This window comes from Nannospalax galili, unplaced genomic scaffold, assembly GCF_000622305.1.
Source record: "Nannospalax galili isolate Female #2095 unplaced genomic scaffold, S.galili_v1.0 scaffold768, whole genome shotgun sequence".
Classification (NCBI taxonomy): Eukaryota; Metazoa; Chordata; class Mammalia; order Rodentia; family Spalacidae; genus Nannospalax; species Nannospalax galili.
Genome location: NW_008360317.1, coordinates 3,208,899 through 3,223,077, shown reverse-complemented (window position 1 = coordinate 3,223,077; position 14,179 = coordinate 3,208,899). Strand labels below are relative to the sequence as shown.

The following is a 14,179-nucleotide window of genomic DNA, read 5'->3' as shown; positions in this document are numbered from 1 at the left end:
AATCTTAAAAGCAGTTGTATTTCTCTACTTGGATTAAGCATTTTTAAAATACTTATAAAGATGGTGATTTAAAATTTGTTACTAAAAGGCAAACATTGACTACTTTCAAGTGGTTTAGACCTCACTCTTTCTTAATAGCTCTAATACTTCTGAAAACTTTTGAAATTAAGATCTGTAATTTTACAAAAATATGTTCCATACAAATTTGTAGCTTAGCTTCCTAATATGCTTGAGTTTATACAAGAGTCAATCATTTATTTATTGCTTCTTTTGGAGAGATTAATAATTTTTTATACTGTTTTACATAAAAGAAATTAAAAAACAAAACCACAGAGCCTCACTCTGTAGCCCAGGTCAGCCTTGAATCTGTGGCAGTTCGCTTGAAGGAAATGTCTGACAAAATCTGTGTGCTATAAAATTCACTGCTTCAAGTTAATATTCAGTATCTTCCGTATACTCCCGCACTATGTCATTGTCCAATTCCAGAACATTTTTATGATTCCAAAAAGCCCGATTCCAACTAGCGGTCTTTAAGAATAACTTTTTAATATATTAAAATTTAGTGACAGACTTTTTATTCTGTGTCTGAAAATGGTCCATACTCTGTGGTCACCAAATACATGGAATCACTTCATTCCTGCCAGCATGTATACTGGTGTGTGAATGGGAGTGAGACTCCCCTGGGGGTGCCTCTCCACACAGACCTGGCAGCAGTATTTATGAGTTGAATAAAGTGAGTTTAGTCATTTTCTTCTGCTTTGTTTTAGTTGCTAGAACTAGATTTTGCATGAATTGATTTCTTTTTTTAATATTTTATTTTTATTTTATGTGTATGCGTGTATTGCCTGCATGTAGGTAAGTGCACCAGTGTCGTGCGGTGCCTGTGGAGTCAGAAGAGGCTGTCAGATCCCCTGGAACTGGAGTTACAGACAGTTGGGATTCGAACCCAGATCTTCTGCAAGAATAACCAGTGTTCTTAACCACTGAACCATCTCTCCAGCCCCATGAATTGATTTCTTAATGAATTGAAAATGCATTTTTTAAAATCAGCACTGATTCTAAGAGAGATGAGTAACTATGGAGGTCGAATGCCTACAGAGCAATAAAATTTAACTCCTCACTTTAGTTACACTTGAGCATTTGAAATAAGAGAACATGTGCCCAGGGAAAAAGTCAAGAGAGCGAGGGTTGCAAGAGCATGATGTGGCAAGAAACCAGCTAAGAGACGGCCTTGAAGGAGAAGCCTGAGCACTGAAAATAGTCAACTGGGAGGAACGGACACTAAATTATGATTTCTAACATTAGTGTAATATCAACATTTTGACTGCCAAAGGAGTTTGTCAAATGCCTCTGGCTTCTGGCAGTTGGACCTTAAATAGGCAATAAAGTAGAATTCATTATTAGAAAAGTATATATCTTTTCTTTGAAAGCATGATTTGGCTTACAGAATAAATCAGAGGTTTTAAAAATTGGGGAGAGGGGTTTGTTCTGCCAAGAATCGCTCCTTTATCAGGGTTCTCTGGGCACTTTTACTGTAAACTTTATCATTATTATTCTATGTGTATAAATGTGCACACACACACATGCATGCATAGGTCAGCTCTGGGGAGTCATTCCCACTGTGGGTTTTAGGAATCAAATTCAGGTTGTCAAGCTTGCAGAGCAAGCTGGTTATGCTGAGCCACCTTGCCAGCCCTCTCCAGACACTATAAAGGACCCTCATGAACCATCTAACACAAAACTGCTGTCTACTGCTGCTGTCTTGAGAGTGCACCCTGCTTTTGCTTTTGAATTTACTGTTTCCTATTGTGTGGCATGTGGATGAGTCTTGACTAGTGAATACTCTCTGGAATACAGTTCTGAATAGACAAATGCCCATTCTCTGGCCGGCAGTAGTGCTTTCTAGCATTGAACTTAAGCGGGTCTTGAAAGACTTCAGATGGATGGATTTGTCTGCGCTCTTCCTCCTGGCTGGCTGTTCATAAATGATCCTAAATGAATGGTTTCTGCCTGGTGAACACACTTCCCCTCAAAAAGTGAAGTCACAGCTTCCTGTTAGCCCTTCCCTTACCTACCAACCTAAATTTGACTTGTCCATAGTTACAGGCACTTACAGAAGTTATTTTTTGTATCTTAAATCCCACGTGTTTTCTTTCTAACTCCTTGCCTGAAGACAAAAACATTGCATTTTTAAGATTCCCTTGGTTTATTTTGAAAAATACCTTCCTGACAAGTCCAAATCCTGCTATCCTCAACAAGTATGGATCATTTATGTGTTTAAGAGATTATGCTAAATACTTTGCATGCTTGATCTCCTCAAACTTTGTGTAAGTAAAGTTGAGCATCCCTAATTTAGAAATCCCAACCTGAAATGCTCTAAAATCCAAAAACTTTTTAACATTGATGTGAAGTCTCAATAGAAGACTCCGCTAATAATCTCAGATTGCAGGCAACACAGGGGTGTGCTAAGCGTACTGTAATTACCTTCAGGCTATCAAAGGTGTTCATTAGACATAAATGAATTTAGAGTTTAGATTTGAGTCCCATCCCCAAGATAACTCATGTGTGGAAATATTCCAAAATCCGAAGATCTCTGAAATTTAGACCACTTTAGTTCCAATTGCTTTGAATAAGAGATTCTCAGCCTATACTATGGCTATTCTGATTTGAAGATGGAGAAATTGCATGACTTTGAGCAAGAGCTTTTCCACACCATGGTCAGGTGTAAAACTGCCACTCTATGCCAAGGCACTGAGCAACCATTGCATCTGTCTTTGGTCATTCAGTTTCAAGTGAGTTCTTAGTCAGTGTTAAGTAAGCAGAAAATTCCAATGGAGATAGTTCATTTCTGTCCTTGACAGTTCTTTTTCTGCTCCCTAACTTTTGAATGAGTGCAAATGACTCCACTCCTCCCACCTCCCCTCCATCTTCCATCTATATTTTAGCCTTTCTTCCGATCTCATTTGCTTTTTTCATCCTGGTGTTAAATCTCAAGTGGCAAAAAGACAGGGAGAAAGAAGAGCAGTGGTGGCCTTCCTCCTTGACTGCCATCCTGTTATGTAGGTTCTTTCACAACATCCTTATATTGCGTCTCACAAGACTCTGAATGTACACCTCTCCTCTGGTGGCTCTGTCTCAATGTGTAGATCACAATTTATGAACAATAGTAACCTTAACATTGAAAGGAACATAGAAAAGTCCACAGCATGAGGTTATGGGCCCACAAGAAGCTAGTTCAGTTTACACAGCTGGAAATTTTTGCAGTCAGATATTCTGGTAGTGATTGCCTGTTATACCACAGTGATAACAGACGCAGCATCCGAGTGCACTAAGCACTGTGATCTCATTGGGACAGAATGGGTTTGCAGTTCACTGAAACTGAGAGCTAGTCTTTGAATGAACTATGTCACCCTGAAAGTGTCTTCAGGGCCATTTAACGTGATATTTTATATTTTGCAGTGATGAACAACAACGAGATTATTTAATGGAGAGACGGGACCTCGCCATTGATTTTATTTTTTCTTTAGTATTAATAGAAGTTTTGAAACAGGTAGGTGATTAATTTATCGCCACTTTTTGCTAACTCTAATCTAAAACTACTTGAGTTTTAAAAATCTGTTTGTGGTTTATGAATTCTAAACACGGGGTGATCTGAATTATGTTTATTGATGGCTGTAGGTCAAATGTAATTCTTGGAAGTACTGTTATTAATGTACAACTGTTTTATAGTCCCTTCCAAATACATTGTCATCTTTATTTTTTTCAGATTCCACTCCATCCTGTAATAGACAGTTTAATACATGATGTGATTAACTTGGCTTTTAAGCACTTTAAATACAAAGAAGGGTAGGTTGATTTCTTTCTTTAGAATGTTAAAGAAGATAGCTCTTTAAAACTAAATCAGCTGTTTGCTCTTTTCCAGTACACCAGATTCCTAACTTGTCTAATTGTGCCTTACTTAGGTACCTTGGTCCTAACACTGGCAATATGCACATTGTGGCAGACCTGTATGCAGAAGTCATCGGAGTGCTAGCACAAGCTAAGTAAGTGAACATCCCAGCCCTTGACCATGAAGAGCTGAGTGCTTGTAACTTAAAAGGAGCTCATAGGAACTGGGGCTGCTTTTTGGAATACATGCCCATCCCTGAAAACTACTAGAGGCTCCATCAAGGCAGGTGCAAATTACTTGTTTCATTTTGACACTTGGGCCAGATACTTCCATGTTCCTGCATTTTAGGTACTGTTTCCAAGAAAGAAATGGACTAATTATTTTTCTCTCTGCCCAAATATTCAAAGAAAATTATTCATTTTTCAAGTTTTATTTTCTATATTCTAAGATTGGATAATTGTAATCTATCATTTGTGAGTGGGAAAATTCCATTCTACAATGTCCCTTTTACTATAACTTTACTTAATTCAGCTGATCTAAAAATGTCCCAGACACTGTCATTGGAACAAGTTGTTGGGGGGGATTCTCATTGCTAAATTTATCTGGCCCCATAATGCTACTTAGCAGGCTAGAACAAAGTAATGCTAGATTATCAGCAATGATATACTTCTTCCAAAAGTGATGTCACACCCTAATTACCCGTCTTCATTTTATCTAACCCAGAGGCAAATCAGCCAAGATCCTGAATGTCTACATTAAGTAAAATGAGCTAAAGACATAATATGAATTCTGGCCAAGAGACCAGCTTACAGCGAGCGCTACCTCAAACTTAGTGAAATGTAATCCTTGGAGATTTTTATCTTCAAGATATGGAAATCCTTATAAAGATCTATTTTATTGTTTTATTAATTTTTTTGTGTTTGTATATGTATGCATGCCACGTGTGTGCAGGTGCCCACAGAGGCCAGAAGAAGCTGCTGGATCCCCTATACCTGGAGTTACAGGAGGTTGTGAGCCACTTGACATGGGTCCTGGGAACTGAATCAATGATCTTCTGAAAGAACACCATGTACTCATAACCACTGAGTCATCTCTCCAGGCCTGTGAGATCAAATCCATTATTCCCATAGCTTGGCGCACCTCTCAGTCCTCATCAGAGAAGTTTCTTTTTACAGTAGATGCTAATGAATACAGAGACCCACAATTGGTCAATGTGTAAAGAAGAAGAGTGGAATTCTGCTCTACTGGGACATCTGTATCACACCCCCTCAAGGCTCATGGATCATCCAGGAAGAGGGATGAAAAGAAATGAAAGATTCTAAGGGCGAGAAGTAGTGATCTGCAACCAAACAGTATTTGCTAGATATGACAGGCCTTTGTACATATGAACTCCTAGTGGCTGTGACTGCATACACAAAGCCTGCACAAGGTGAAGCCTGCTAAAATCCCAGCGTGGATGGGAAGGAGCTCATGAAGTCCCACCTCTAGCTGAGGAGCTATTGCCAATTAACACCTGCTGGGGAGGTGGAGTTGGTTTTCTTCAGGGATTCAGCCTCCAGTAGGCCACCTATGCTCCAGTAGCTGGCCCTACATCCATGTACATATAGGCAGCACTAAGTGGACTCAGTGGGTTTGAAAACAGAGCACTTGAATTTGGGAGGGAAATGTGATGAGTTGGAATGGGGAGGATTTGGAAGGGAGGGACTAAGGGGTGGGTTTGATGAAAACACATTATGTACATGTATGAAATTCTCAGACAACAAAAAGGTAAAAATAAAATAGATATTTTTAAGAATTAACCAGATCACCTCATCCATAGAGAAAAATCCTTAGGTTTGTTTTGTTTTGTTTTGTTTTGTTTTTTTTGCATATACTTGTCCCTTGGTGTGCACTTGGGTTTGGTTCCAGGACATCTCTTCCCCATAGGTACCAAGATCTGGGATGCTCAAGTTTCACATGAATGGCATACACAGTGTTTAACCTATGTTCTTCCTTTCTTCCTCCCATACACTTTGAATCATCTCTGAATTTATGTAATAATACAATGTGAGCTCTGTGTCAATAGTTGTTATGCTGCACAGTTTAGAGAATAATAAAAAGAAAAAAGGCCTCCAAAAGAGAAATGGAATTTCTTAGGTTAGTAGCATGTAAATACATAATTTATCAGAACAAGTTGTATTATTATTATTATTGTTATTATTATTATTATTATTTGGACAACTTGTAGTAGGAGTTGGTCCTCTCCACCACTGAGTCCCAGAGCTTGAACCGAGGTAGGTCATCAGACTTGGCAGCAAGCACATTTTACCCACTGATGATTTGCTGTGGTGGTTTTTTTGTTTTGTTTTGCTTTTTGCCTAACATAGAAAAGCATCAGTGTTAGAAAATGGAGGAGGAACTTTTAGAAATCAGGCCAGTAACTCCAGGGAAAAGTATCCAAATTAAAGACTGATAGTTACAGAGTAAAAAGAAGTTAACCAAAGTGTACATAAAAATTAAGTGATAGAAGCTGGAGAGATGGCTCAGAGGTCAAGAGCACTTGCTGTCATTGCAAAGGATGGAATTCAGTTCCCAGCTCCTGCATTGGGTGGCTTGTGACTGCCTGCAATGCCACCTCCTGGGGATTTAACCCCCTCTTCTGGGTTATGTGGACACTGGCACACAGGTGGCATACACACAAACACATATACCTAAATAAACAATTTTTAAAAAGAATTAAATGGTAGAGTTAATGGTCCTAAGTCTGTAGTGTACTTAAAAAAAATTATTATGTTAACTGTGGTTTGTGCCTTACTAAGGAAAAGAGGAATAATGCATTTTGAATAGATTTCCATTGTAAATGAGTAATAAATGTATTGGCATTAAACCGAACACTACAGTTATCTATTAGTTCCTGTGTACCTGCCTCGTGCCTAAAAAAGATTCTAAAAAGAAGTCATTAATACGTATTTGTGGGCTTATCAAACTCTGAAAATCTCAGCGTTTTCCTTTGTAATTATCCTAGCATAATGTCTTCATGCTATCATTTGGAAAAACTTAATATGCTAAAAGTGGATTTTTGTGTTTGTCTTAGGTTTTATGAGTAATGTATAAAAATACTGGATACTGTCAAATGACCTTCCTTACATGAATGAATTGAGAAATAATGTCATGCCAAGCATGACGGCTCAAGCCGATACCCAAAGCTCAGGAGACTAGGGCAGAAGGATTGCTGCAAGTAAGAGGCCAGCATGGGATACATAAGTTTTGGGCCAACCTGGGCTACAGAGTGATACCCTATCTCAAAAACCAAAGGGAAGGGAAAGGGAAGGGGAAAAGAAAGGGTAAGGAGGAAAGAAAGGAAAAGAAAAGAAATATAACTAAGTAATAAGCAACATTCGAAGCAATTTCTATTCTATATTAGGTTTATGATCTATCGAGCCAATATTTATTTTTTATTTTCATGATGTCAATTCTGCAGTAGTTGAGTGTAAGAAATGCCTCATTTTGGGCAGTGCCCTAGCATTTTCTGGTCACTGACAAATTCTTTAATTCCTGTCTTTAAAAGGTTCTTTTTTTCCTTCATCAGTAAGGTATGACTGTAAGTAAATGACATTTTTAAAGTCATTTAAGTTTCTCAGACGTGCCCCGGCCAGCCATCTCAAATAGCCCATGAGACATTCTCAGCCAAGCAATGTATAATCTATTCATAGATGGTGTGATCTTAAATTAATGTCACATTATGAATTACCTCATTACTTCTTTTTCAAAGTATACCAGCACCATTACTTTATCACTGCATTAGAAACTTACTGCTTCCTTTGTTATCAGCAGTGCAGTTAACTCCCCTCACCCCCTTGTAAAGTTGAGTAATTAATTCTAATTTTAGATTGTATACCTAGCTCCAAATAGTAATGTGTATGAAATAGCTTCTTCTTTATGACTTCAGGTATTAGGGTTTAGTTTGATCTTTGACTTTTGGCAGAATCACTATGTATAATCTTACTAGTGATAACACCACTTAATTCCTGGCTCTAAGGACTGTTTCAATATTGAGATATTCAGACATAGTGATCACTTTTTTAAAATCAAATTAAGTTAAAATTAGGCTTTCTAAGTTCTTTGGTTAAAATTTGATATATTTGTTTAAATTGTGATTGTTTCTAAGATTCATAGATTTGAAAACTGCATTTTGTTTTCAAGATACAATCTTACTCTATTCCTAGACCCCACAATGTGTACTATACATTTTAAAGCAGAGGTTTATTTTTATGTGAGTTTATAGAATACCACAAATTGACTACTTAATTACTGCTTTTGCATAATACAGTACCAATTTGTAAATATTAATGGTCATAGAAAAAATTATTTTCCAAAAAATAAATCATTAAAAAGAAAAATTGGTCATAAGTGGAAGTATACTTTTGGATTACTTTTATCCTAATAACATGTTTATGTCATGTAGGGCTTTTAAAAGTGAAAAATAGTCATGCATATTTTTAAATCAGAAATAAACTTTTAGCCTCCATGTCATGACAATACTGGGTTGTATAAGCAACCTGTTCTTTCTTAACTTTATTTTAGCCATGAATTAGGACTAAATAAATGTCTAAATTTAAAGTTTTCTATGATAAATGCCTATATTTTATTCATTAGTAGAAGTAAAAGCATATTAATAACATTTCAACTTTGAAAAAGGTACTTATAGCTAACTGAGTACCCTCTGCAGGATACTTCTCAATAGCATCCTCATAGTGGGTTACACAGCTTCTGATTAAATACCTCCATGACAGAAACTTATTACCCCAAGGAAATTAACACACTCAGCATAGTTACTAAGCACCTACTGTGTGCCTATCTTCAGGCAGTAAACAATAAATATGTAAATTGTAATACATTCAAGTTCTTGTTCTTCATTCCTTCCCTTTTTCCTTCCTCCTTCCTTTCTTTTCTGTGGTAATGGGAATTGAACCTAGGGTCTTACATATGCTAGGCAAACAACTGCCATTAAACCTAGGGCCTCAAGCATGCTAGCCAACCACTCTGCCACTGAACTTTACTCCTAGCCCTCGTTTCTTTCTTTTTCTTTCTTTCTTTCTTTCTTTCTTTCTTTCTTTCTTTCTTTCTTTCTCTTTCCCTCCCTCCCTCCCTCCTTCCTTCCTTCCTTCCTTCCTTCCATCCATCTTTATCTCTATCTCTACATCTCTACACCCATCTCTATCAAAAGACTAAAGAAGAGGCTGGAGAGATGGTTCAGTGGCTAAGAGCACTGGCTACTCTTGCAGAGGACCCAAGATAAGTTCCCAGCACCCACACAGAAACTAACAACTGTCTGTAACTCCAGTTCCAGGAGATCCAACAGCCTCTTCTGTTCACTGCAGGCATGCACAACGTTAGAGTCATATTTAAAAAAAAATAAAAATTCACAATCCTAGGGCTGGAGAGATGGCTCAGTAATTAAAAGCACTGACTACTCTTGCAGAGGACCTAGTTTGGTGCCCAGTACCCACATGGCAACTAACTGTAACTCCAGTACCAAAGAATCCGATGTCCTCTTCTAGCCTCTATGGGCATTGCATGCACATGGTACACTTACATACATGCAGGCAAAACACTCATACACATAAAATAACTAAATCCAAAAGAATTTGTTTTAACTAACAATCCTACCTCAGCCTTCTGAGTAGCTGGGATTACAGACCCATACCACAGGCCGGGCTTCATTTCACTTTCGGATGTCACTTTTGTGTTCATCTACAGAATGATTGTTCAGGTGTTTGAAGAAATGTCTGCCTGTCAGGTCTGCTCATCTTCAAGCTGTATGTGATAGCTGACTGGGCACTTACTAAAGGTATGTCAGCTTCCTAAGGATGCTATAATAAAGCACCGCAGACTTGACAGCTTTACTGACAGGCATTTCCTCAAAGTTCTACATTAGAATGATTGACCCATTTCACTTACATGGGTACCTCAGGCTAACAGATGCAGGAAGCCAAAATTGATGACCCATTTATCAAAAGTGATGAGAATTAGGATGTTTTCCTTGTTTCTTTTCTTTTCTGTTCTTTAATTAATAGTCAGACCATTTATATCTCAGCAGTAGTCGGATAGTTTTCATGTTTGCATTCTTTTACCATTAAGTGCTTTGAAGATTTGCTACTGTAGTCTATCCTCATAGCCTTAAGATGGATTCTTTTTTTTTTTTTAAGGCTGTAGGAGGGGCTGGAGAGATGGATCAGTGGTTAAGAGCATTGGCTGCTCTCACGGAAGACCTGGGTTCAATTCCCAGCACCCACTGGCAGCTAACAACTGTCTGTAATTTTAGTTCCAGCGGAACCAACACCCTCTTCTGACCTCTGTGGGCATTTCACGACATGGGTGCACCTACCTACATGCAGGCAATACACTCATACACATAAAATATAAAATAAAAATAAGAAATATGTTTTTATTTATATAATAAAAATATGTATGATAACATAGTTGTAATTAGTATTAATCTGCTTTTAAACAAGATGCTTTAAGTTTGCTGGGAACAGAGACCATGACTTTTGTGTCTCTTCTACATTCACCAGATTAACTTCTAGAAGCCCGTGGATATAGTCTAGAAGCCCATGGATATAGTAGACAGCCCACTTATCGCTATCGTTTTCGTCCTTATGGTGCTAGGAAAGCCAGAATCTTGGCATGCTGGGCAAGGGCTGTAATACTGAACTACATCCACAGCCATTGGTTCTTTAAGACAGGGTCTTGCAGTGTAACCTAGTCTGGCTTCAAACTCTGGATCCTCTTGCCTCTGCCTCTGGAGTACAGGAATCACAAGCGAGCACCAAACTCCACCTTTATCTTTTAGCTGTAATTCCAGTTTTCCCATTAATAGACTTTTCCTTCAAGTTTAAAAATATATTTTTCCATAATCATTAACCTAAAATTATACAAGAACAACAACAGGGTCTGCGCAGGCCAAAGTCAAACCCAGGGGCCAGCTGGTGCGATCCTGCGAAGCCTCTGGAGCCGGTGCAACCCGTGCCGCGCACCTCCTGGTTTCCCGGCAGCTGCACAGGCATGGCCACCCCGCCCAAGAAAGTCTGTTCCTCTAGCCACCCGCTCCGAGGGCATCGCATCAAGAAAATCTCCATCGAAGGCAGCATTGATGCAGGAAAGACATTTGTGAATCTCCTTAAAGTTTGCCAGGATTGGGAAGTGGTTCCTGAACCTGTTGCCAGATGGTGTAATGTTCAGAGGGCTCAAGATGAGTTTGAGGAACTAATATCATCTCAGAAAAGTGGAGGGAATGTTCTTCAGATGATGTATGAGAAGCCTGAGCTATGGTCATTCACTTTCCAATCATAAGCCTGTCTCAGCTGGATCCGGCTCAGCTTGCCTCCCTCAGTGGCAAGCTCAAAGATGCAGAGAAGCCTGTATTGTTTTTTGAACAATCCGTGTATAGTGACAGGTATATTTTTGCATCTAATTTGTACGAATCTGATGGCATGAATGGAACAGAGTGGACAATATATCAAGATGGCAAGACTGAATGAATAGCCAGTTTGGCCAAAGCCTTGAATTGGATGGAATTGTTTATCTTCCAGCTACTCCAGAGAAATATTTAAGCAGAATATATTTACGAGGAAGAAACGAAGAGCGGGGAATTTCCTTTTGAATATTTAGAGAAACTTCATTATAAACATGAAAGCTGGCTTCTGCACTGAACCCTGAAAGCCAACTTTGATTATCTACAAGAGGCGCCTGTCCTCACACTGGATGTTAATGAAGACTTAAAAGACAAACATGAAAGTCTAGTTGAAAAGGGCAAAGAATTTTTGAATACTTTGTGATTGTACTGAAGACTAACTACAGACAACAACATGTTTCCAGAGACTTCAGGTCTATGTGTCATTGTAACTCAGTATTCACACAAAGGTCTTCTCAAGGTTCAGTTTTTAAACCATTTTTGTTCCAAGGGGGGAAAAGAAAAGGTGTTTGTTTGTTTGTTTTGTTTTTGTTTTAAAGGATCCTGTGTAAAACTTTGAGCCCCCTTTACTCTCAAACTTCTCTCATTTCCCTCCTTTCTTTCCTCAGTTTTTAAAACAGAGGTCTCGGGACTGGAGAGATGGCTCAGCAATTAAAAACACTGACTGTTCTTGCAGAAGACTGGAGTTCAAATCCCAGCACACATGGCAACTAACAACTGTCCTAACTCCAGGAGGACAGCCTCCTCTGTCCTCCATGGGCATTGCACGACACGGGTGTACTTACCAACATGCAGGCAATACATGCATATACATAAAACAAAAGTAATAAATAAAAATTTAAAAAAAAACAGAGGTCTTTAATTGTTTGATGTTTCCAGAGCAATATAGTGAGTGAGCAAACTATTTATAAAGACCCAGTCTCTCCTTTCCTCTGTTATCCTGAGCTTTGGCATTTTCCCATGGTGCTTCTCACCTTATTAGTGATCAGTTTCTTAGCCAGAAAGTTTAATTGTTACATATAAATGGTGTGTGTTCTATGTAAGTTAGAGTACCTATTAAAAGTTGAAAAGTAGAAGTTGGTTCCCAATTTGGTAACAGTATAAATTTTATAAATAATCTTTTTTCTAAAAAAAAAAAACCAAAAAAACAGAAAACTTGAGCAATGAAAATTGGGATATTTGAGGCATTATTTGGAATACAAGACCAAAAATTATTTACTTTCTTTCAGAAATAGCTGTTCCTCATACTCTGTTGCTCAGTGCTCAGATACTCACCATCAGATAGGTTATGGCCCTAGGGAGCTACAAGTACTTAGAAAGTAGCTAAGGCTGAGGAAATGCCATTGTGTTTCTTTGTTTGTTTGGTCTGCTCAGTTTAAGAGCTAAGCCATCGTGTTAGGGTCTAAAGAGCAATGGAGCCACTGTCTTAAATACATGTGAAGCATCATAGTGAACAAAGAAGGAAGTGGATTCTTCCGAATCCCAAAGGTCAAATCCTTGTGACCTCATTCTTGGTCACTGTATTGCACCTCACTCTTGCAGGCCCCAACTCTGGACCTGGTAACTCTTGGGTGCTAGAGGTGCCCATTAACGTGACTTCCTCACCTACTACTTGGTAAGTCATTTATGTTCTCTTCTTAGGTTCCCTGCTGTCAAGAAGAAATTTATGGCTGAGCTGAAAGAGCTTCGGCACAAAGAGCAGAGTCCCTATGTGGTGCAAAGCATTATCAGCTTGATAATGGGGATGAAATTCTTCCGAATTAAGATGTATCCAGTGGAGGACTTCGAAGCATCACTTCAGTTCATGCAGGTAAAGTCCCCATAGGTGAGCCAGGGCTGGTCCACTCGAGAAGTTCCTTCCATCAAAGTGGCATAACTAGAATGTGAACATTTGCATAGTCCCCAACATAAGAAGGGCCAACAGACAGTATTCTAACTTTTCAGTGTGATAGCTGTGATACACATTTAATAGAAATCATATTTTATATTGCAAAAAAACATGCAGTAGTGAGGATTGACCCCTAGGGCCTCAGTCATGCTAAGCAGACACTCTACCATTCAGCTACCCTCCTAACACTTTTTAAGTTTTTTTTATTGTGAAACCAGGCTGACCTCAAACTTATAATCCTCCTACCTCAGATTCTGAATTTGAATCTTTTGCTGGCTGGCACTATATAGTCCATAGTCCTCTTGTGAGGCTGGACTATGGCAGCAACTGCAGCCTCTAATCATCCCTGCAGCCACCAAGGGAGACCAGGTACTCCTCAATGCACTGTGATGCTAAGCTAGGATGTTTAGTAGGTTATGAGTTTTAGATAGAATTTCCCTTTACAGTATTTTCAACTTACACTGAGAGTATTGGGACAAAACACCTTAAGTTCAGGAGCATCCATCCTTGACAGTATAGAAAAAAAGAAAAAGATTCTGTCTTCTCAGTTACTCACAAAGTGCCTTGAAACCAAATAATAAAGTTGCCAAAACATAATTTCATTTTTAAACTTTCATACCAGCTCTGGAGTTGGATGTACTATAGAATTTCTTATTTGTTGGCTTTTTTCCTCCCTCTCATTCCTTGGTACACACAGCCGACTGCTTTACTTTTTGGTCAGTAGCACTGGGTTGACCACATCAGCATTCACAAACATAAGAACTTTAATGAGGAAAGAAATCTGTTTTATTTGTCCTATGAAAAGAAGGCTGCCGGGCGTGGTGGCACATGCCTTGAATCCCAGCACTTGGGAGGCAGAGGCAGGTGGATCTCTGTGAGTTCAAGGCCAGCCTGGTCTACGTACTGAGTTCTAGGACACCTGGGGCTACAGGGAGACCCTGTCTCAAAA

At 38.8% G+C, this 14,179-nt stretch overlaps 1 protein-coding gene and 1 pseudogene across 7 annotated transcripts in view; both read left to right on the top strand.

Moving 5' to 3' along the window:
• Fry (FRY microtubule binding protein) overlaps positions 1 to 14,179 on the top strand; it is a 479,403-nt gene that overhangs the window by 277,524 nt on the left and 187,700 nt on the right. For all 7 annotated transcript variants that reach the window (XM_008825033.3, XM_029559622.1, XM_029559620.1 and 4 more), the window contains 4 exons: positions 3,460 to 3,550; positions 3,767 to 3,846; positions 3,963 to 4,043; positions 12,984 to 13,152. In XM_008825033.3, the coding sequence (XP_008823255.1) occupies positions 3,460 to 3,550; positions 3,767 to 3,846; positions 3,963 to 4,043; positions 12,984 to 13,152 (421 nt within the window). The remainder of the gene's footprint in view (positions 1 to 3,459; positions 3,551 to 3,766; positions 3,847 to 3,962; positions 4,044 to 12,983; positions 13,153 to 14,179) is intronic.
• On the top strand, positions 10,625 to 11,985 carry LOC103727213 (annotated as a pseudogene).